Source organism: Athene cunicularia (assembly GCF_003259725.1).
Source record: "Athene cunicularia isolate RWA chromosome 8 unlocalized genomic scaffold, athCun1 chr8_part1, whole genome shotgun sequence".
Lineage (NCBI taxonomy): Eukaryota > Metazoa > Chordata > Aves > Strigiformes > Strigidae > Athene > Athene cunicularia.
Window position 1 is genome coordinate 31,742,828 of NW_020799109.1, and position 24,638 is coordinate 31,767,465.

Genomic DNA, 24,638 nt, shown 5'->3' on the forward strand with positions numbered 1-24,638 from the left:
TTTGAGAGTGCGATTAATTTAAAGGGAGTTGAATTTTAACTGAAAGCTGAAGAGTTTTCCTGTATGTCGTCATGTGTGAAACTTGATGCCAGTGGATATTGGGTACAAAGTGTTCTGCATTTTAAAAACATCTTATTCTCAAGGGTTGAATCTGCAAAGCATCCTAGCTACACATGGAAGGCTCTGGCCATCACAGACATACCGCAGCTTGGACCGGAGACTGTTAGCCCTCTGCGTTGTATTCAGGCAGAATAAGAATGTGAAGTGCTGTGCAGTTGTCCCGGTGGTTTATAGAAGGATTCTGTCTTTCTCTGAAGCACTGGCAGGATCCCAGAGGAGACAGGTCACTGATCTCATTACAGTGTGACATTTCCAGTCTGGGTTGAAGGATGGAATTTCAAGGATTTTTTTGGGGGGTGGGGGCGGGCCCAGATGAAGTGAGAAATTTTTTCAGGTTCTTCTAGCTGTGGTTAAAAGCAGCTTATGCAGGGCTAAGCAGCAAGAGGAGACTTGCATACAGGTATTTTACGTTTTCAAACTCAGAGATATTGAAATCTAGCTGTCTGGTGCCAATGTAGTATTCAGGGTCTCAGTCTTGGGGCATCTTCATTCTTAATTACAGCTTCTTGTCTTCCAGTTTATGTACTGTGGATGTGTCAGTTGAAATTTTTGGGTTTTGGGGTTTTGGCATATCTGTATTGTCCTCAAAGTAGTGTGTATGTGTGTACATAAGAAGTGTTGGAAGCTAACAGGGTGAAACAGCAAATTGAGAAGGTAGGTTAAAAATGGCATAATAATATTGGGGAGGGGGATTTTATTTAAATGGGATATGTCTTTTATAAATGTTTGCATTCTTCGCATTTTGCTCACCTCTGGCATAATACTGGAGAGAAACATTTTTTTTAAAAGTGTGTTGTACCACAAAAGTGTGAATATGCTTTTCCTACCTTATCTGTACAAGGAAGTGTTCTCCTTCTGTAGTGATGATGGTTCCAATAGCTGTCTGTGATAATGAAACTGTCTTTGTTTCTATTGTTTTATTGCAGTTTGTAATCTCTGTTTAAAGTAGCTCTTTGAAGTTAGAAAATATTTTGTTTCCAGGTATTTCCAAGGTCATAGCAAGTCACAAACCTTGCAAAAAGGCACACATCTTTCCCAGCTTCCCTTCTTATGTGTATACATCATCTGCATGCTTGGTGCCTGGGAGAGATTTATGTTGTACCTCAGTGCTTGATTCTGCTTCCTTGTCTGAAGATTGAAGATCCAGCAGGAAAACTGGATCATGTATGTGGAAAGCTGTGGTAGCAGCAGCAGTACTTGGTTTGGTGCCAGCCTGTGTGCATGCAGCTCGTGATCTGTCAGTCTCTGTGATGCAGTTCCAGTCTTACGTGCAACCGGAGGAATTCCGCAGTTCTGTGCTGATCTGCTTGGGAGATTTATTAGCAGAGCAGAGTTTGTACTTAAAACAACTATCCTTTTCTCCTGTGGGGAAAGGGTTGGCTGGATCAAGCCAGTTGGCCATCTGTTCCAGCAAGATAGACTGTGCTGAAATACAAGATTTCCTGACGTTTCTCCCAGCTGTATCTTCTATTCTGAGTGCTGTGGCCTTCCTCTGGCATTTAGGCCACAGTACATGTCCACAGGTGCTGCAGAGTCTGGTGAAATGAGGGGTAGGAGAGAAGTCCACCATGTATAAGGGGGAACTGTCACCCACCGGTGAAATGTGCCTCTCTGGTGATTGCATATTCACAGCTGGGGCTTGGGGTTTCCATTCACGTGTGATGTGCCCTTCTAGTCTGGCAGTTTGGTGCCAGGCTTGGGCTCATTAGGACCTTTGAGAGCTGTGCTGGTGTGTAAGCTTTGCTTCCATTGTTTTCTAGCCTTTTAGGACCTGCCTTGGTAAAGCGTCAGGGGTGCCACTAATTACTCCCTCCCTCTCCAGACTCCCCAAACTTCTCTTTCAACTGTTGAGACAGTAAATAAATATGACCTATTTCGTTACGCCAGTAGTCTGGACTGGTCAGAGGTACAGGTGGGAACAACATGTCTCTGTTTTTTTTTTTGTTGTTGTTGGGTTTTTGTTTGGTTTTGTTTGTTTGGTTGGTTTTGGTTGTGGGTTTTTTTTTTTTTAAAGTAGTGAACTCACGTTAAAATTGTGTTCAACTTCTTTTCTCCAGTGCAGAGCCTGGGAATGTGGAGTCTCCATGTCCACAATCACTTTCTAGTGTTGGTGGTACAGCTGCATATTAGCTTCTGGTTTTGATTTCCTCAGTAAGGAACAGCTTTTTTCCATAATGCTTGGTTAACAATCAGTGTTTGAAATAGACTGTTCAAATTGTTTCTGAATTGCAGATGAGTCTGGGAAATTGCTGGTAGATTTTAATACCAGTGGGTATAAAGGAAGCAATATGATTCAGCTCTTAAATTTTGAACCTGAAATGGTATTTCATAGCACAGCAATACATACACTCGTTTTATCAAGCTGTGTATTACACTTTGCAGAAAGATTTTTGTGGAGTTCCAAGATAATTTCTATTACAGACTTGGTTTACAAGGAATGATTCTGGCTAGAATACTCAATACCAGGATTTACTTTAAAGTATATTAAGGGAGGGGGGGGCTTGCAAATAAATTTCTTGTATGTTTTAGGAAGTTAGATCACTGAAGTAAATTATAAATGTTTTCATTTGGGTGTTGATGAGTTGATGATACAGTAGTAATAGGAATGATTTACCTGTCAGCTGACAAGATGAAAAAAATTGCTGGTTTGCTGTTCAAAAGGTCATCTCGGGGGAGCCCTGAACAAACTTGGCAGATCTTTGAGTTGTGCAATGGTGGTGTTTGGGTTAACCACATGCAATGCCTCTTTCTCAGTACCACCTTGTCTGGGTAATACTGATTTTTTTTTTTTTTATTGATTTCTTGTTGGCTGTTAAACAGTGATTGTGTGGCATTGTACATTGTCATTTGAAGGTAAGTCATTTTTTTTTTTCCATTAGCTTTAGAACCAAGCTGTAATGATTTGTTCATGAAATATGGCTAAAAGCTTAGCTAGTAACTCTTCATCGTTTGCCTTGGCAAAATGATGTTAACTGTGAACATTACACTAAACTCTGGAAAAAAAAGCCTGAGGTTTTTCAGAGTCTCTCTTTTAGCATTAGATTTTTGTTGCTGTCTTGAAGGTTTCAGAATCAAAGCATTTTAAGTTAGGACTTGTGCATTTCTTTCTTTGCCTTTACTTAGAATTGAGATTTAAATTTTAATTTTGAGGTTGTTGCTTATATAAGAACTTTCTGAACAGATATTAGCAAGGAAGTGCACACTCCTTGTATGAAACCGAAGCCAGTGGTGTGTGGAAAAGAAACTTACATGTCTGGGTTGTTTGGGTGTTTTGTTTTTGTGTTTCTGCTTGATATAGAAAAATATGTTTGGTAATAAATCTGTGTGACTTCTGCTGTTTTTTTGCTAACTTCACTGGTGATAAAGTAAGCCAGACATTAGAAACTTTTTATTATCAGTTTTCCTTTCGTTAACGATACTTTTCACATCACTTCATCTGTCTATTCTTTTATATTTCTCCTCATACAGAGAGTTCTGCTTTTATTTCCTTATTTTGTCCCAAATGGATATCTTACCTTCCATTTCCTTATAATTAGTAACATTTGATCCTCCTAGCAATTTCATGCAAAATTGCAAAGTAGTAAAGACCTTCCAGGCTCTCTATTGTAGGGTTTCAGTGTAATTTCTAAATGCACTAAAGATGTTACTTTCTCTGTCAATATAACCTCCAGGCAATGAATGGTGTAAATCAGGGTTAGAAAAGGGTCCTTGAGAAACAGTCATCACTCTTCCAGTCCCAGATGGCTTCCAGAAATTTTCTTCCTGCTCTTGAAGGATGGAGCTGCTTGGTGGGCAGACTGAGGGGAAGTTATCAATACTGAATTACAGCCAGTAATAGTTGTGATTCCCAGGGTAACTGAGATGTGCCCAGATAAATCCACGTGGTGCTGTGCAGCTCTATACAGATCAGCTTGTATGAAGGTGCTATAGTAGCAGTACATGGTATGCCCTAGCGATGTGCATGAGCTCTATTGTGTCTGTCTGACTGTACCCTGAGCCATTCATCCTTTTTTTTTCTTGAGGCTATGGCAGCTCATATGTTTCTGTGGAGTAATTGTGTGCCAATCTGGAGCACACTGAAATAGGAAGAAAGCTTGTTTATGATAGAGGGTTTGGATGAAGTCTTGTCTAAACAAAATTATTTAAAGCTCACAATGAATACTGTAAAAAATTGTTTTAGCGGAATAAGCACAACAGCCCTTCAAAAATTGTCTTTTTATTCAAATCTAGTTGATATTAATTGGCTCATTTGTAAAGAAAAAAGAGAACATAAAACCTAAAAGTTAATTATTCTTACAACTTCAATGAGATAGATAATTATCTTGATTTTCACTGGGGTTTTTAAGCTGCATAACAGCAGAAATGGTTTTAAGTGGCACTTTTCCAGTGCCAGAGACTAGCTGGAATTAAAGCAAGTCATGACTCAGTACTCAACATCAGAACTGCACTCTACAAGTGATATTTGCCTAGTGCAAAGGATTTTACATGCCTGTTCCAGTAAAGAATAACTTTCTGTTTCTGTTTTCTTCTAGGTTATGTTTCACACTATGTGCTGACTGTACTTACAGAAGATATTTAAAAACAAACAGACTTTTTCCAAGATTTTGATTCCAGTGGAATCTGTGCTTTAGATTTTTGTCTTGTCAATTAATTCCCGAAGCAATGCCTGTACAAGCTCCACAATGGACGGATTTTCTCTCCTGCCCGATTTGCACACAGACTTTCGATGAAACAATCCGGAAGCCCATCAGCTTGGGTTGCGGCCACACTGTCTGCAAGATGTGCCTCAACAAGCTCCACCGTAAGGCATGCCCTTTTGACCAGACCACTATCAATACAGACATTGAACTCCTTCCTGTGAACTCAGCCTTGCTGCAACTAGTGGGTGCTCAGGTATTGGTGCTTTTTTTTTTTTTTTTTTTTTTTTTTTTTTTTTTTTTTTTTTTTTTTTGGTGTTGTTTTCTTTCTTTCTCTAAGGAGGACAAGCTGTGAATAAAGAATACGACTCATTGTTAATGGTGTGTAGAGTAGACCTTTTTGTAGACTGACTTTGACGAATACAGGATTTAGACCTTTGACATGCTGTAGTAGAGGTGCCTGGAACAACAGTTCAAATCATGATAAACAGTCACTGACTGTGATTTTTGTGTTACTTCTAACTTAGTGTAACTGTGAGCTGTCACCAGAACAGGTTGGTTCTGTTACCATCTTTCTTCCTTTGCTCGTATCTTGCCATGCTCTGCCAAAACGTTGAACTGGATCAGTGAGCTTGCCCACTGAGAAGCTGCTGTTGTGTGGTAGGTTACTGCTTTACCATATTCACACTATGGACTTGTGATTGCTTGTCCCAAAATCAGGAGGGGAAAGTAAGGGATGTGGAATAGACCCCTCTGGTAGCAGCCTGTATGCTGCCTTCTGTCTAACTTGAAACCGTGCTCTGGAACTGTAACTTCCTGAGCTGACATGTTAATCTAAATCCATGTATGTGAATGGGGGGAGCCTGCCTGAGACTCCCCTTTATGCTGGAGCAGGTATTTGGGAGGTCAGCTGGACTGGTGCTCTGAAGAAGATGAATGCTCCAGCAGCGCTGCTACTGGTGGCAGCCTGAGGAAAGGGGCAGGGATGTATGGAAAGCAGGATTGCTCTGTTCAGTTGCAGCACAGGTTTAAATTGGCATAAGGTGCTTATGGTTAGATCACTGGTAATTTCCTGTGACCCACACTTCCCAGGGCTGAACAGGATTGTGGGCTTAGGGTGAGGAGGGAAAATTATGCTGAACTTATGAGTGAGGAACAAAAATGTAGACGAGATGCAGTTATCATAGAGGGGTTATTGTCTTCCTTAAATCTGCTTCCATATCTGGGCTCAGTGAAGTCGGAGTCAGCAGAAAATTCAATGAGACTTATAGTTCAGTGAAAGGGCAACTGTTATGTTTTAGAGGAACTTTAAAAGATGTGGAAGGAAAAAATATGTTCTGATGCTTTTTATTAGGTACTGGGACCTAAAGATCCAGACATGTTTTTGCCACTTTTTTTGTTTTGTTTATCAAGTAATACAGCTAATTTATTGTTGTTACATATTTGCGGTGTATGGCATAGAAGTTATATCAGAAGTTTTAAAATTGAGTTGTGCTTCTGGCTGGGCTAAGGGACTCATCCTGCCCTGCAGGAGAGGGCGATGAAGCTGTGTGCTCCCATTTCTGTGATATGAGTATGCCACCATCTTTGAAGAGCCTCCAAGCAGTGTGAAATCTGTGGGTGATGCCATAAATAAATGTCGTAATTCTCTTTCTCCCTTATATTTTCTTTCTTCCTCTCTGGAGTTTCTCTGATAGTTCCAGCTACGTGCAAATGTCAACACTTAGGATAAACATCTTTTGCATTTTTGGTTGCTTTGTGTGCATATGTTAAGCTTTGTGAGAAGCTGTGTGATGGCATTAACTTCATCTTTGCCTGAATTAAAATTTCCATAAAAATAAGATCCTCTGGAATGAGATGGAAAATCACCCTGCCTCTTTCAAGTGATTTAGGATTTTATTTTGGTTTTGCAAGTTAGCCAACCAGAGTCTCTTCATCCATACATATGTGAGGTATGAAGAAGGAAGAGTGGCTTTATGGTAGTATTGTATTTGCTTGAGTGTTCTGAACTCTAGATTCTGACTTTGAATTAATGACATAACTTTTGTGCTTCTTTTCATGTCTTAATTTTTTATGTGATCAAGATTCATAGGGCCTTGTTTCGTGGTGACCTTAAAGCTGCAAATACCACCAAAAGAGACAGTATTCCCTTTCCCTCGTTTGCCACTCATTCCTGCAACAAATGCTGCTTGCTGCATTCTGTTACCTAAACAACAATCCATGATTTTAGCTGGGTTTTTATTACTGACAAACTTCCTCCTTAAGAGAAATTTGCACCACCTCCCCCCAGCTCCTAATTTCAATGAGCATATGAATGAAATCAGTGTTCAGTATAACTCACCCTCCTTTCTCTTCCCTTTCCCTTCCTGGCACCTGTTGTAGTTTTTACCAGCCTTCGGAGTACTAGAAAATAAATACACTACTTTGCTGTGAAGGACTGGGAAACAGTTGCTATTTTTCATGAGACCCTCCAAGGCCTTATTTTTTTTAACCTTTTTACAGAAAAAATGCTTGGTTGAAGACCAAGAAAATGTAGAGGAACTACAGTAATTTTGAACTCTATTCTGTTAAGGAGGTGGACTCTTTGGTACACGCCAACAAAAATCATCTGCAAGCAGCAGGCCAATTTAGAAGGCATGAGAAGTATCATCAATTTAAGTGAAACAAAGCCCATTGTCTTGTTCTACTTCTTGGTTTAGTTTCAGGAGGGTGTATGTGTCATTAACATCCCCTAATCTCCACCAATCCCCTGTACACCTTAATGGATGTGTAACCATGGAGATGTGTCATACTTTATTTTTAAATGATAAATTTAAAAAAACCAAAAAACAAACAGGTTTCATTTTAGAAGGAAATACAGTACAACACAATTAAAGCTTTTGTATGGGGGGGCAAGAACAAACCGTTCTTTTCCCATTGGGGAGTCTTCTGAGAAGTTCACACATTTAGAAGTGTTAAGTGTTTTTTGCTGGAGGCAGAGGAGGAGACCAGGCAGTTTGAAGAAACAAATCTGTTCTGCTGTGACTGGCAACTGTGATGAGATTCCAGGGCAAGTCGCCTTGGTTGGCTTTCAAGCAGGCACAGTGGGTGAAATAAGCAGGACTGTACTTCTGGGAAAAATGTACTAAATTTATCACAGTCACCCGAGAGAGCAGTAACCTACTTCTCAAACAATAGCATTCTCTCTGTGTAGGTTTTGTCACTTTATGGTGAAAAGAATTGGTTTCTTCCTCGCATTACAGGCTGTTTCTCAGTCTTCCCTCTCCCTACCCCTTTCCAAAAAAGGAAACCTGTTGCCCAGGTTATAGCCACCCTTGATGTGAAAATTAACTTGTTGCAGAGACTCGAATTCGTGCTCCCACAGTGCAGTGTGGTACATGTCAACAGTGGTTACAGGTCTGTTCTGGAAGGTGGTGGTTGGGAAATCAACCCCACATATAGTTAAGTTCAGCTGCATAAGATGATGGCGGGGAGGAGGAGGGATTGTAAGGGTAAGGTGAGAATTATTATTGCTGTGAGAGCTGGAAATAGCTCAGTGCCTAAGCAGGAGCTAAGCGTGTTGTGAGGGGAGGGAGGCACAGTGGCCTTGAACTTAAATCAGAAAGGCATTCATGGAATACCTTGCTTTTCAGACTTCTTGGGTAAAGAAATCCCTTAAGTCAGTTTCTGTGGGAATAAGGTTTTTAATTTTAACTATTCAAGCACCCAGATATTAATCACTATATGCAACTATTTTAAACATTCACCAGGCTAGTGTTTTGAGAGTGCATTATCATGGATCTGTCATCTAAGTGCTTCCCTTCTGTTTTCTTAACACATGAAACAGCAGTGTGCACGTTCCAAACAGGTGACATCAAGTGGCAGAAATTCCTGTGGTGCTTTAATTTCTTTCCTAGTCTCCTGCTGGACATGATAAATACAATACTAGACATTAGGCAATGGAATTGGTATATGACAAGAGCATGAGTGGAGTAGTCTTAACTCGCAGCCCTTTCAAAAGGGGAAGATTACAACTGCAGAGATACTAGTGGCACATCTGATCGTTTTTTTGTTGTAACTTTTGGTGAAATGAGGTGCCACAAAAGAATTATCTGTGAAGAAGTTGCTCTCAGTGCAAACTCTTGAGGAACTGAAGACAGTAGGCTTTGGGGTTTTTTTTGTGTTTTGTGGGTTTGGGTTTTTTTTTTGTCAGGAAGCAAATAATCTGTTTGCAGGGAGGGGGGAAATGGGGGAAACAGTTTTCAGACCAGAAAAAAAGGAGTTTGGTCTGTTTAACATGTTCTCATTCTGTGCAATTAGATGTCTAATGGTAATTAGTGACAACTCAAGCTGACCTCCTTCATCAAATTATGCTTAAATCACCAATTCAGAATCACTGCCTGGTATGAAATGATGTGTTAGTGTTCTTTTCCGGTCCCCTTCCTCATGCCGTCATAACCTGCCTCTTCCCACAGCCACAAGTAGTCATGCTGATGGGCGGCATTCCACTGCTGGGATACTTGCGGTCATTGCCAAGGCAGATGCACACAAAATGATCACAAAGTAATTACACATCTGAGATTATTTTTCCTGTCTTGTTCTAGTCCCCCGTGGGAGGTGTTTATTATATTATGTAAATATATTTGCAGTGAAAACTATGATAAGGGTGTGGTGTTTGAGAGAATAGACTATTGAATGAGGATGAAAATAATGAACTCACTCTTCAGGGCATCTATTTTAAGGCTCACAAGAGGCGTTGTAAACAGTAGTGACCACAGGGTCCCGCATGCTGTTGAAAGATACTTTGTGAAGGGGAAGTGAAAATGTGTTGGAGATGAATTATTTCTCATTTGTCCCTCAGCACTTCCATGACAGAGCCAAAATTAAAATTCAGATCTCCTGTGACTTCTATAAATCACGTCTTTACCATTTTTCTCTTGGTAGATGCTGTTCTTACAGTCATTCTAACCCTAAAATACTAAAGTCCTGGAAATGCATGTAACAGAACCAGCAAAAGTGAAAATTATTTGTTTTACTGTAAGATGCATCATATGAGTGAAGATATAAGTGTGTGTGTGTAGAAATACATTCTATTTTCCTGAAGACTCCTGAAACCACAAGATAAGCATCTTGTTTTGTTGTGCTGTACTACACTTGCACCAGTTTAAGATGGAAGTTAATCTCTTTTGGGCTCATTTTTGCAAACAGTATGGTTGTGCAAGGCTTATAGATTTTTACACTGAAGCTTCCCTTGCAAAGAGAAGAAATGGGAATGATATGCAGAATCACAGTGTTGAATAGCTTGATTAACTCTTGGTTAACTCATTAACTTTTTCTATGCCAGCTTTTTCCTGGGGGAGGGGGAAGCTGTTAGTTAGTTGCCTAGACAGTCCTTGTGTCTCGCTGGTGGGGTTGTGCTGTGTATGGCATTCCAAACCGCTGCTGTTAATGTGTGCTAAACCTGCCTTAATTCAAGATCGAAATGCAGGACTGAACACAGCTTCCTGCCACCCATCTGTTCCAAGACCTCTTTGTCTGCTGTAGTTGTATTTCAGGTTGTCACCAGTGCCAGATTGAATGCTTGCAGGAGTAAATAGAAATTTGCACAAAATGCATTACAGCAGTATATAGGGCAGAGACTGTAGTTTTTTCTCTGCACAAATGCATGAGGTGTGTGTGTGGTTTGATCAATTAGCCAGTTCTTCTTGTGTAACTTCCCAGACAGACTGCTAAAATGGCAGTGGCTTTGCAAAGGAGGTGGTGTGTTTTGTAAACATGAAAGCAAATATTGAAGGTGTTGTTTCCTGGATCCCAAGAAATGAATCTGTCTGGAGGCTGTTGCAACAGTTAAGGATGACCACTGTAAGATACAGTTGCAAAATCTCCTTTTACTGAAAGCTTTCTTGCTTACACACAAAAAAAACCCCAAACCACAACACCCAAAAAGCAAACCACCCCAACCAAACAACACCCCATCCCCAGAATTCAAACAAAACCAAAAAAACCTCCAAAACTTAACTACAGTCTCTGAAAAGCATCCAGCCTAACCTTGCTGTTTTGGTGTGATTAAACTTGGTTTTGTTTTTCCCTTTAATAGGAGTAAAAGGGGCAGTGTCGGATCCAGGCTAACTTGATTATATTATTTTTGGGGTGGTGTTACCCCTCTTAATTTCAGCTCATATATTACACTCAAGAGACTCTTTTTTTGTTGCCTGGTGTAAGAGTTATGCAGCTAGTAACTTTTTATTTTGCACTGTTTGTCAAATGAGCAACTTAGTATGCATAGTTGTTTAAACCTATAGAAGTGTGATCATATGATTGAAATGGTTTCATTACTATTAAAAGTAATAGGAAAGCTGTTCATATTGGTGGTGGCAACCATATATATGTATGTGTGTGTGTATTTTATGTATATTTACTCTTTTTATTTGCTGCTCCCATCATAATGCCGCTCTCCATGACTGGGTTGCACGTGAAGGTTAGTGGGTTTGTAGCTGGCTTTAACTTGAGCATTAAAGGCTTGTGCTTCTAGACTGAGGGCCTGGGTTGGTCCCTGTAAGCAGCTATGTGGGATTAGCATGTTGTTATTGCCAGTGGGATAGTGATTGATTTGGAAATAGAAGTTAAAGTCTGAGATCTTTTTACACTTCAATAGCATATGCAAAAAGTGCTTCTGTTCAGTCTTCTGAGAAATTCTAGTTCTCTATACTATCAAATATTGAGCTGATTGCTGAATAGTGATGTTGAGAAACATTAATAGAGTGCTACGCTGCATGCCCAGATTTGTTTAAAGCTGTAAGAATTTAACTGGAAGAAAACAAAAGCAAAATTATAACTTCAGGGAGGGGTGGTCCAACATTCCTTTGAAAAATCCTCATTTCTGGTGAATGCGTCAATGAAGAAATAAATGCCACAACTGAAAAAAAGAAACCCACCAAAACAAACAAAAAACCTCAAGAATGTAACTGGCCTGTGTTGTCAGGTTAATACTTGCAGGTTGTGTTAATATTCACTGTGTAGGATAACTTGATCTTGCTGCTTGATAATTAGGTCTAATCAGAGTATGTTTCAAGGGTGTCCTGGCATATTTGCTGCTAGGTTTTACTCCTATTAATCCAAGTAGCTCCGATCACTTATCCTGGGATTATTTAAGAGCTGTGAGGCCCTAGATATGAATCTGTATTTAGCTACAAACCATGGTTTGTCTGATTTGTTCTGTTGTTTTAGTTGTTGGGTTTTTTTTGGTGGGGGAGTGTTGGCCCAGGAATCTTTGGAGATGTCTCAATATGTGTGTTATTTTAGCCAAAGTTTTATAGTTATAAGAAATGCCTTTTTTCTCGTGTAATTTTTTTTTTTTTGTCATGGAATAAGTCTTCTGCTTCTAGTTCCTGTCAGCCAGTAAATAAAGTCTGCCAACCATAAATTCTTTACGTATTTTGTCTTAATTTTTGCTGTTTTTTTTTTTAAGATGCTATTTGTTCATTTCACAAGCTGAAAAAATGCTTACTAATATAGAAAAAACACAGAGGGGGAACAAAACAGGAAATGCTTGATATTAACAAGCTGGATGTGGTGTTTGTAAGTGACTGCCACTTATTTATGCATATTCTTCATAGATCTATATGTTGTCTCCTTCCAGGTTCCTGAGCAGCAGCCAATTACTTTATGTAGTGGAGCTGAAGATACCAAGCATTATGAGGAGGGCAAAAAATGTGTGGAAGAATTAGCATTGTACCTCAAACCACTCAGCAGTGCAAGAGGTAGTTTGTGCATTGTTTCCTTTGAAAATGAAAGCTGGGAACAAATAAGATGCAAACCAAACTATCCAAATGATTAGGTAGTCTTGTTTGAAAAATGTATATGAATCTAGTTTAAAAACAAATTTAAACAAATTTCCTAAGCATTAAGGCTATGTCTTCATGGTATGTGGGGGGAGAGGGTGGGTGGTGAAGACATTATGTCAAAAAAAATACTGGGTAAAGGCCATGGTATAGTAAGTTGAGACAAACTTTGTAAGTTGAGTTGACCTCTGCAGACTAAGTTAAAATAGATAATTCTGCTTTTTTTAATTTGAGTTCTGCTTTGCTTTGAGATAACTGTAGTAATGCAGCCTGTTTGTAGAAACTGAGAAAGTTACTGCATATAGGATATATAAGAGAAATAATTAATACTTTGTTTATACAAGAGTTGGGTCAATTTGAGTAATTCTAACTTAGGAAAACTTCACTGGGTTCAAGAGTATGGATTTTATCTATGTTATATATGGTGGACTTGGAATATCTGTCGACCCAAGTAGTAGAGGTGAGCATCATGGGCATCAGGTTTTCAGAACTGAATTAGAAAAAGCTGTCTCAAGCTTGTCCAGCTAGTACAGTGTGGTAGCAGTAGTGGCCCAGTGAACAAGTCCTGTGCTGTGGAATGCACTCAGTGTTGCAGCCATATGCTTAGCGCGTCATTTCTTCCTTCAATCTGGTTTCAGTGTCTCTCAGCACATTTGTAAATCTCAGCATTTGCACATAGTTAAACATCACCCAAACACTTTTGAGCTCATGCAAGTTCAGTTTGGCTAGGCCAAAGCAGTGAAGATAGCAGATACAGATAAAAAACCTAAATATCTTGTAAAAACAGGCAAATGTCAAAGGCGACAGTGATCTCTGAAGCCCATGAGTAAGGGAAGGACTGCAGTATGATCCTACCCTTGAGGAAACACCTGGGAAATACATTTGGGAGGGTGCAGGACAGACTTCCAACATGGGGAATTCATTAGAGATTCTACCTTCTTAGGGAGCCAAATCAGTCAGTCAAAGACTTAAACCTGTGGGAAAGCTGGCTCCCAGTAGCTGTTGGCTTTTAAGGCTGAGTAAAACTGACAAAAATTAACTTCTGAGATGCCTTCTCTAGTGATCTCTCTAACAAAGTGGACATCAGGTGAACTAGGTTTGCACTTCCACAGTACAGTGGTTGAAGGCTGACATAAGAAAAGGAGTTATGATGTAGTTTATTTTCTTTTTCTGCTTCATTTTGTTTTGAAGGTGTGGGTCTTAACAGTACTACTCAGAGCGTGCTAAGTCGTCCCATGCAAAGGAAACTTGTGACATTAGTTCATTGCCAGCTAGTGGAAGAAGAAGGGCGGATCAGAGCCATGCGTGCAGCACGGTCACTTGGTGAAAGAACCGTCACAGAGCTCATTCTTCAGCATCAAAATCCTCAGCAGCTCTCTTCGAACCTCTGGGCTGCAGTGAGAGCCAGAGGGTGCCAGTTCCTTGGACCAGGTAGGTAACACCACAGTGCTACTTCTATACTGGAAGCAATTCATAATTGAGGAGGGTGGATAAAGGGGTGTCAGATACCTGAGTGGTTTTGTTAGGCAGTGGTTTAATTCCTTGATAGTTGATCTTCAGAATTAACGATTTATCTGTTGGGCTGCTACATGGACTTTCTTGTGCTTCTAGTGCTTTTACAAGTCTTTTATAAAATTCAGGATCATGTGTGTCCTTTTGTTCTTGTGATAAGATATTATGGGAGGTAGTTTCTCAGTTGCTATTCTTTGAAGAAGACCCTTCTAGAAAAAAAAAACATTACTGGAAGTGACTGGACATGGCTTCTTTTCCTCCTCTAGGGTAATAAACATACAAAATAGTTGTGGGGAGAGATTTGTTACATTGGGGGGGTGGTGTGGTGTTTGTGTGTGTATGCATTTTTGGAAAGTTACATATTTAGAAATTGAATACCTTTTCATATAATGCTAAAAGAATCAGTTTTGCTTAAAAAAAAATGTGTGAAGCCTTGCTACTGAAAATATAGTCGTCGTTTGGTGAGGAACAAAAATAATGTCTTGAAATATGAAGCCAGTTTCTTAAATAAAAGAAGCTTTTCCCCACTGAAACATGAAGGAAGACTAACTTTGGGATGCTGACTTTTGCACCACTGCAGGGAAGAGAGAGGCTTGTCACATAGCAAAATATTGGTGCTACAGCACCTACTTTATTTGTGTGGGCACTAGTTGTTGTTTACCTGCATGGGATCCAACCTTGCTCTTCCTCAGCCTGGTAACTTTTTCTGCTGGGATAGGTGTGGGATGTAGATAATACACTTTGAAAGCTCTTATATTAATAATCAAGGGAGATGTATAGACAGGAATGAAGAAGTCTTCCTGTCATCTGATACCCAAAATAGAACATACAATAAAAATTAACAAGTCCTATTTTCCCCAGTCCCAGTCTGGGAATCTGGAAGTGTTCCTTTCTTCTTTGCCCTCCCTTCTTGCTCAGCTCCCTTTCCTGTCTGGGTTTGTGTGTTGTTTGGGGTTGGGTCTTCTAGCTGGTCTGCCAGTTGTACAGAAACAAAGTGCAGAAATCTTTCCTGGTCTTCTCTCATCCTTTGTGTCTTTTCTTCACATTTCCCCCCCAGCAATGCAAGAGGAGGCTTTAAAGCTGGTTCTACTGGCTCTGGAAGATGGATCTGCTTTGTCACGGAAGGTCTTAGTTCTCTTTGTGGTTCAGAGGCTGGAGCCGAGATTTCCTCAGGCTTCTAAAACTAGCATTGGACATGTTGTCCAGCTTCTTTACAGAGCGTCGTGCTTCAAGGTAGGAAGAATCTGCTTGGAGATCTCATAATGCCATGAAAACTACTGGTTTTCACTTTCAATTTTCATTGACCTGTAACATTAAATGTGCCTAAAAATATGTGTAGCTATAAAGAGTATTATTTATTAAGTCCCATGTGTGTTTGGAGTGTTCTTTGTCGTACCGCTATGATGGCAGTGTAGGCTGAAATTACAATTTTAAGCTGTAAAACTAGGTTTTGACCCTGTCCAGGTTTAATAGATGCACAGTAACAAAACTTGTATGTAAGTCAGCATAATTTATCCCCTTAGAAGAGGCTTAAAGCTGGGAAGTCCCCACTTCTGTTAACTTAGTGGTGGTGTGATTAGAAACAAAAAAGTAGGAGACTCTGGGAGAGTCCTAGAAAGAGAACTTAAACTTCTTATTGTACTTCACAGTATTTAATGGTCCATTCCTAGGTGCTCAATTTAAATGTCAGTCAGTTTCCCTAAATGAGAAAAATGCTTTGTTGCTCCTAATTGTACCCTCAAACAAAATTCTGCAATTCAAACAAAATACCTTGATTGGAGAAGTGTGGATGCTGTAAAGTTGTTTAGGAAGTGTGAACTTTTCCATCAATATCTCAGTCAGAGTCGGAGCAAATTATGTTTGGTATCCATTTCATAGAGGTTCCACTTCATGAATAGTGTGTTATTTAGTAGGAACTAGTGTTCACTGCATAATGTCATACTTTAGTTTAGTCTGGGAGGAAGAACTTAGTTGCTGACTGAAGATTTTGCTTGCCTTGGATTTTACATAATCTGTTTTATTCTGCTTAATTGTATTTGGCTCGTTTCTCCCCCCTAGGTGACAAAGCGAGATGAGGATTCCTCCCTGATGCAACTGAAGGAGGAGTTTCGGACTTATGAAGCTCTGAGAAGGGAACATGATTCCCAGATAGTTCAAATAGCTATGGAAGCAGGTTTACGCATTGCACCAGATCAGTGGTCCTCACTGTTATATGGCGACCAGTCTCACAAATCCCACATGCAGTCTATCATTGACAAGGTAAAGCCACCTAAAATCAGCCCAGTCTATCTTGTTTGCAACTGTCATATCCATGTTACAGGCATTTAAAAACTGTGCCCATGTGTACTTGCCTTATACATTAATAATGCCTTGTTATTTCCCAACCCTTTATGGTCTAAATGATTAGAATATTTATTTGTAACCTAATGAATCTTGCTCCCTGTGCTATCTCTTTCTACTTTAGCTCTTTCTGCAGATGGGAAGCCACAAAGGTTAGCTACGCAACTGGCATGTGTCCTTTCTGAACCGCTGATAACTGCCAGTGGAGTAACAGAGGTTAATGGTTAGTGTTTCCAGGCAGGAAGTTAGGACATAAGTTGAAAGAAAATCAGTCCCCTAGTCTATACCTGAAGTAAGTGAGGTGGAAACACGTTTCTTAAATAAAATTTCTTGGTCCCAGATCTCTTTTTGTTTAGAGCAAACATAGGATAAATGGGCTTTCGAATTAGGGTACTCCTGTGTAAGTACCTAAATTAGGTGGGAAGAACTGAACCTTGTTGAATGGTTAGAAAAGGTGTGAAACAAATGCTCTGGCTGCAGTGCAGGAGGATTAGCTTCAAGATCAGTCTGTTTTGAATTTATGCTTATGCCCACTTTTTCAGGTGTCCTACCAGACATCTTCTGAAGGATTTAGGTGGAATGAAATAATTTTAAATACTGAAATCGTGTGATGATAATAAATGGAAAGTTGCTAGCTATATTTGTCCTTCGACCATCTTGCTTATTATTGTCTGCTGTACTCAGTTTAAAGCAGGATACAAACCTGTTGGTTTGGGGATTGGAGATATTAGACTCTTAGGAAATCTGAATTAAGTGGTTTCTGTATTATGTAGCTTTTTTCTGGGTGTCAGCACAACATAAAAAATAACTAGGTTACATTGCTAGAAATAATACCAGCCTTTGTCTATTCAGAGCTGCATTTTAATATGCAATGTTATAGATTTGTGTGTTCTTGATGCTGGAGAAGGAATTTTAATACAAGGTGCTGACTGAAATGGGCTTGTGTGAAAAACATTTTACTCCAGTTCTGGAAGACAGCTTTTGTGGGCTTGTGGAGCAACCTTCAGAAACCTTGAGGATTGCTTTGCCTGTAGGAAGTTAATTACTACTATTTTTTTTAAGTTGCAGACCCCAGCCTCGTTTGCACAGAGTGTTCAGGAATTAACTATTGCTCTTCAGAGGACTGGAGATCCAGCTAACCTGAATCGTCTTCGACCTCACCTAGAGCTCCTGGCAAATATTGATCCTAGTCCAGGTAAGTCTAGATGTTTTATAAGAACCTTTAACTTGCAGTTTACCAAGAGGATCTTAACACTTCTGAAGGATTGAAAGCTGTTGAATCTAACATCCTCTAACTCATAAACTTAAGATTCTTGAGCGGTATTCATAACTGGCCTGTGAACAGCAGTAATCTGTGAGGAACTGGACTATTCTGAAGCGAAAATAGATTGAAAAGCTTGGCAGGAATAATTTCACCACTTCTTTGAAGAGGGCTTTCTTGTTTGACAGCACTGGATGAGCATGGATGAGGATGTTGAATACTTATAATCCTGTGAGGTTACATGGTGTATACTTGATACTGGGGAAGTGGCAGGAGTCTTAGCTTCCTCCTTTTCCCTTTTTTAGTACACATGCTTCTACTTGAAACCAGATTTGCAAAGCAACAGGAAGATTTACAGAACCACTATGCTTAATGCAGAGCCTTAACTGTCACTCTGGGATATCTTTTTCTCTCCAGTTCTTTACCAGAGCAAATAATTTGTTTACTATCTAGGGGAGGTCTTCAAGAAAACACATACCAGGTTGAGGACTTCACTTATCTAAAAAACGTTTACCTTTTTCTTTTGTTCAAGAAAGTCTGTGTATTAGTTTTTGATCTGAGTTCTGTAGCCTGCAGACATTGTGCTCAGAAGACTTTCTAGAGGCAGCTTAAAATCATAAGGCATCTTTTGTGTAAACAGTTTTGGATTTCATGGTATAATTTTGAGAGCACAAAGAGAAGCTGGGCAAAAATCAGCCTAGACCGCAAGAGATTTGCTATCCTAGGGAATGTAGTATTTTTCTTCTTAATATGTAATTCTGCAAAGGTATGAAAGATGGTCTAGGAAGGGGAAGTTAGTTGGAAGGAATATATATAATTGGGAAATCTAAGCCATTGACAGAGAGAAAGATGGAAATTGTTGGAAAAGTCAGCAGCACTGTGAGGACAGACTGCCTGAGACAGAAGGAAGGGGACAGAATGGAGAGTGCTGTGGCTGCGGTTTTGTTTTATACCATTAGTATTTGTAAAATCAATATTAATATCAAAATAGTATGAAGGTTCAAACTATGACTTCAGGAAATGAAAAGCTGTAGTTCTTAGTTTCTGTTTGTTCAAACTTACTTACTTTTCAAATGAGGACCAGTTGTACTTTACAGTTAAAGGAGGTATAGTGTTCTCTTCCCAAATCTTTCATACTGTAACAAGTCTGGCAAAACTGTGTGCGTACTGTAAATTTGTTATCCACAGACTGATACAGAAAGTGGAATCACTAATAGCCTCACTCAGTTTTAGTAGGTGAGTCTGATCTTGATGTTTCTCTTCTGTGCTGTTGAATTGCTTCCCTGCTGTTCTACAGATATGCTGAAGTTCTCTGGAAGAATTTAGTCCTTGTGAGCAGACTAGAATGTACTTGTGCTAAAGATCTGGAAAGGTGCTTTGAGGTCCTGTGTCTTGCAGCAGAGTATGTAGGTGCACAATAGGAGTGTCATCTGCTAGAACAGATTAGAAAAGTAAATTAGCTGGAAAGAACAAGTGCCCTTATAGAATTAAGACTGCGCAGTTTATTCACACTACTGCATGTTAGATGGTGGTCTAATACATAGATTTGCCTTCTGTCGTTTTCCCATGTGAGGCACATCAATTTCTGTTGCTATTCAGTGACTGTGCCTGCGTGATCTAGGCCAGTGATGATGATATTTGTACAGAATCATTTTATCTACAGGAGTCTGAGTGTGAAGAGGGATTTTCAGTCTGATTTTTTTTTTTTTTTTAAATGTGCAGAGTTTGTGCATTTACTCTGGAGTTCTTACGGGATATGAAAGTTTTGCTAAAAGGAAATAATTTGACATGCTAATCATACTCTTGCTTGTTCATTTTGTATTTTGTGTGGTTCAATCTTGAGCCTATAGGTAGCTTTATTCTTTAAGTGGTACATATCCCCGAATTAAGATGCTGAACACTTTGGAAATGTGTCATTAGATAAAATATTTCTGGTTGTCTGGTGAGCATTGTGATACTGATGGCTTCTTTGTAACTGGTTTTGGAAAATCCTCTGACTTTGCTTTGTCTTACTATATTCTCTGTTTGCTATCAATGCAATAGATGCTCCACCTCCAACATGGGAACAACTGGAAAATGGACTAGTTGCTGTGAGGACTGTGGTTCATGGCTTAGTTGATTACATCCAGAATCACAGCAAAAAAGGAGCAGATCAACAACAGGTAAAAGCTAAATCCTTTAGGAAGTGTTTACCCCTAAATTGTATTGGCATTATCCAATAGTAGAGGTTTACTAATGTCATATGGAGAGATTTGGTTTGAGGAACAGCTGATTAAAAATATCACTGCTGTGTCATATTTATCAAAAAAGAAACAAAAAAGGAAAAAGAATAAAACCCACAAACACAAAGCCACACACACCCATTACCTGTTGCAATAATTTGCACAGCTCACTAGGATAAAAAGAAAACAGTCTGATGCAGCTGCAAGCTTAGAGAAATGAATAAAACATCCTCCTGACTTTAGAGGGTGAGGAAGAGAAACCGGAGTGCCTAGCACTGTGGTCTGTGGGAATTTTCTTGGGTTTGTTTTAATGTGACACAGTTCAGCCAGATGGCTCAGTGTTAATGAAATTAATCTTATACCTGTGCTTTAATGTTCTGTAAAGTTTAAAGATTTGGGAAGACTTCATGTAAAGGTACCATTCAAGTACCTGAAACAAAACTTTGTTTCAGAAATAAAATGATGTTGCAAATATATATAGTAGCTTATCTCATAGTTATCACATGTTCCTTTGATCTCATTTGGTTGTATAGCTAATTTGATATAAATGCTAGCTGCTGCTGAAAGACAGAGCTGTCCGTCACACATTCCCACTCCCTCCGTTGATTTGGCACTCATCCTCTTGGAGAGCTGGTTTGGGGAGCTGAACTAGTAGAAAGGTTATCTCTGCCAAAAAAAAAAAAAAGGAAAATTAGAGTGAATTATTTCTGCTGTTTTATCTTTTTACATTCACCGGGATGCCTAATGAGCACCATTATCAGCAAAAGGAGGAGCAGTAGGAATGCACAAGTGAAAATCGGGGTGGGAAAAACAGTAATGATTTTTGTTCTGGTGAGACCATCGCTTAGACTTGGTACATGCTGTGTGGCTTGGAAAGGAACCCAAAGCCTCCCAAGTGGGAAAGGGGACATCTGCTGAGCATTGGGTGGAATTTTGCTGGCTGGCAGCAGTGGCCAGCAGAAGGCTGTGCAGCTTATGTACACTCTGCTGAAACCCTTTTTTCACTACAGTAGATGGCAAAAAAAAGTCAATTTGCAGATGGCTTCTTACAGATTTACGTCTTTTGGCTGTTTCTCAGAAAGCAAGAGTTTACTTTTACAGACCTTTCCCTCAGTAGGAACTCTGATAAAATATTTCTGCCTCTGATTTAAATCTGCCATAAAAACTGTGGGAACTTAAATGTCTGAGACCACCTCTGGCCTTCTGTCAGAATTTATTTCAAGAGACTGCCAAACAGGCATACATGCCAATGGCAAGATTGCAGTAAGCTTATTATTTCTTGGGAAACTTAAAGATATAGAAGACAACCTGTACCCTACTGATCTGTGTAGGAATAGGATTGCATCCTTAATATTGATGGAAATAATAATCATTTTATATATAAGAGATTTTCAGTCCAAAGGGGAGCTAAAAGCAACTTGATGAAATTTCACTCTCTTGGAGAGTGAAGGGATACTCAAGTGCCATTTTGAGCCAATAGAAAACAAGGGAAAAGTAACTGTCTAAATTGTATTTGTTTTCCATCTACCACAAAGCTGGATGAATATTTGGCAATTTCTGGTTAAGCATGGCAACTTTTTTCAGCCTATAACAGTTTTGTCCACTGAATTGTTTCCTGAAAGACACCTGTGTTCCAATCAAGCTCCAGTAGGAATTGGAATAAAAATATTTTAAAAATCTGATAGTAGCTTAGTTGTCAAAATATCTGCTCTTGAATCTGTTAGATCTGTTGAAGAAACAAACACTGCTCCAGTCACTTATTCCACCTTAGGTACTTCTGGAACGTTTAAATTGAAGGAATTATCAACAGTCAACTATAAGGCATTTAATAAGGGGATATATTAAACTCTTGGTTAAGTGCATTTATTTTCAGTTATCTCACCTGGTTTCTTTAACCTTGTCAGCCTCCTCAGCACAGCAAGTACAAGACATACATGTGCCGAGACATGAAACAGAGGGGAGGATGCCCCCGGGGGGCCAGCTGCACCTTTGCACATTCACAGGAGGAGCTAGAAAAGTAAGTGTACCTCTTACTACAGAAATTCATCCAATCTCTTTTTCACCTTATCCATGTTATTTATCATATCTAGGAATGGGGAGAGGAAGCATAACTTGGCTGTTAAATCGCCAAGAAATAATGTGAAAAACTAACAGTAATCTCTTAGGTTTTGGAACTGTTCTTTCTTAGATATACGATATTTGGCTTCAGCAGTAACGCAGCTCTGAAAGTTTCCTATTTACACAAGTGTTATTTGAGATTTTGGAGGTGGACTATTTTTCTTATTTAAGTGTGACTAAACCTGTTGTTTGACTGCATCCATCATGGTCATTTATTTGTGTATTTCTCCTCTTACCTTTATATTCAGGTGTGAGAGGTAGGTTGCTGGCACTTTTCCACATGTAGGAGTTCTCTTGTCCTCCTGTGCTGCTAGGGCTATCCAGAGAGCTAAAAAGGAGCATTGCAAGTTTTCTTTCTACTACCGCTACTCTTTTGAAACTTTGACAGGCTGCACATGCAGTAACCTAAAAGTGGTTAGAGGTATTGTTGAAGGTTTAAATTGTGGTCATATGAAGTTGGCAGTAAACAAGCTACATTCATTACAGATTTAGAGGAGGCACTCAGTTACCCAAGCACAAGCTGCTGCTGTTTTGAAGGTGGTTTTAAAATTCTTTTGGAAACTAAAACAGGTTGTATAAGAGTTAAAAGAAATAAATACAGTGTATTTTATGCAGTATATATAACCTGTGACTTGTTTTTGGGGCTAAAATCATTCACTTCTTTCAACGAGAAGGTGCTTTTTTATTTAATCACAAGAAAACTCCAAAGATTTGGAAATGGTATGCAGTCTTTTTTTTTTCTTAAAGATCTAAAACTTCTAATATTAACATAGCAGTTCACTGGCTGTATAGCCAGCATGCAGTACATAGGCAAAATGAGAAGAAAAAAAAATAGCTGAGCATGTGGTGTTACAGTGACAAAGGCAGTCATTCAAATGAACAGAGAATAGGACTTTGATATTTGTGTTCTAGAGAAACAGTTGGGTGTTTTCCCCTTTTGTCATGGTGTTAAAAAAATGGAGATTGGTAATGGTGGTTTGGATGGTTAATAAGGGTGGTGAGTCAGTACCTCTGAACTAGTTGTATGTATCAAGGAGGACAGTTTGTTGGCTTTGCAGGTGAAAGAGGCCTGTTTTATCTAGACTGGCTTGTATGCCTTTAGTAATGATTTTGTCCTGGGGTGAGGTGAACACTTGCTCTGTTCCAGGTTGCAGCAGTTTCTGTAGGTGGTTGGGGGTAACTTTTGAGTTCTGATTCTTCCTTGTACTTTTTCTCTTTCCTTAATTCCTTTGAGTAAATAATGCATTAGTGTTGTTCCTTTTAAAAATGTTTAGTATGAATAATACGCATTGCTGTTGCTATGTAGTTCCTGTATCTCTATATATAGCTTTAAGTTTGCGGGAACGTTATGGGGAAGTATGTGGTAATGTCTTAGATAGCAAATTATAATCTAGACTTGCTTAAACAGCAGCTGATTCCCCTTTTGGCAAGGGATGAAGACCCAGAGTGCATGGGCAAATACTAAAATTTTTTAGCTATTTTTGTGTCCTGCACGTGTGGAGACAGCAATGAAAACTCGTAACATTTTTCAGAAAAATTCAGAGGGCAACACTGTGCGACTTTCATTTTTTTTCTAAGTATTTTATCTTGGAGGGTGCTATATAAACCCTTCCTGTCACCTTGAATGGATGTCCATACATGTGCACCTATGTCTCTTGAGCATGCTGTTGTGTTCTAGATGAATGGGCAGGGATGGCCAGTCGTCCTCATCTTGCAAGTTGTGTCAGGAGTTCAGAGTCAGGAGCCATCAGACACTGCACCTCTAAGAGACCTGATGGGTGTCAAGAAGGAATTGGCAAAGTAGAGTGACAGTGATTTCCCAGTGTCCTGCTGCTGCTTTGCTGGGAGAAACTGGTTTGGGTATTAGGCAGAGTGCCAGAGCAAAGCAGTAAGTTCAGCATGGGGAGCTCACTTCCGCTGGCCTCTGTGTGTCCAGCTGACTTGCATGGCTGGTGTGAGATGACAGAATGTCTTCTGAGCAGTGTATGTTCAGAAGGCTGTAGTCTGTCCCTACTCAAGTGCTTCTGCTTGCAGTGATAGCGTGGTTTGTTTACTCCCTTGTAATGCATTCTGGATGATTCCCACTGTCAACACTATGTAGCTTGAATTTATAGTTTGATTATGTGAATAAATATTAATCCAGCCAGGAAATTGGGGTGTTGATGGTGAGTTAGGAAGGTGGCAAGATGATACTCTTACAGATGAACAGCTCAAATCTGTATAGCAGTATAACACCTTGACTCTATCCTTGGTCACATCTAAAAACCAAAACAACAAATAACTTGTTGCATCTGTTGCATTGCTGTTAATGCTGTGCATGTGGGCAAACATAAACTCTGACTCCATCTTCAGATAATCTTTAACTGCCCCCTTTTTCTACAATAGTGTGTGTGCTTTCCTAGTTGTGTTACTGTTTTGCTTGTTAGGTAGGATGCAAGTGTATTGGCTTTAATCCTGTTGAAACCTTCTTACATAGGAAATGGCATTTTATTCCACAGTATAAAAATAGTGGGAACACTCAAGCCTACAAATATGTCCTCCCACTTGTATTCTGGTATCTAAGCTAGTGGCAGGATGTTTAGTGGAGGACCTTCAACTCTGGAATTTG

The 24,638-nt window shown here is 39.5% G+C and overlaps 1 protein-coding gene across 10 annotated transcripts in view; it reads left to right on the forward strand.

The window, feature by feature from the left end:
• The window catches only part of RC3H1 (ring finger and CCCH-type domains 1), a 63,094-nt gene that overhangs the window by 18,297 nt on the left and 20,159 nt on the right, over nt 1-24,638 (forward strand). For 6 of the 10 annotated variants that reach the window (XM_026853726.1, XM_026853730.1, XM_026853734.1 and 3 more), the window contains exons 2-9: nt 4,653-5,013; nt 12,376-12,496; nt 13,769-14,008; nt 15,147-15,322; nt 16,148-16,348; nt 17,492-17,624; nt 19,734-19,852; nt 21,817-21,929. In XM_026853726.1, coding sequence (XP_026709527.1) covers nt 4,783-5,013; nt 12,376-12,496; nt 13,769-14,008; nt 15,147-15,322; nt 16,148-16,348; nt 17,492-17,624; nt 19,734-19,852; nt 21,817-21,929 — 1,334 coding nt within the window. In that variant the 5' untranslated portion in view covers nt 4,653-4,782. Of the gene's footprint in view, nt 1-500; nt 521-2,251; nt 2,272-4,652; nt 5,014-12,375; nt 12,497-13,768; nt 14,009-15,146; nt 15,323-16,147; nt 16,349-17,491; nt 17,625-19,733; nt 19,853-21,816; nt 21,930-24,638 lie in introns of those variants that run through there. The other 4 variants (XM_026853728.1, XM_026853729.1, XM_026853731.1 and 1 more) reach the window with 4 other exon arrangements.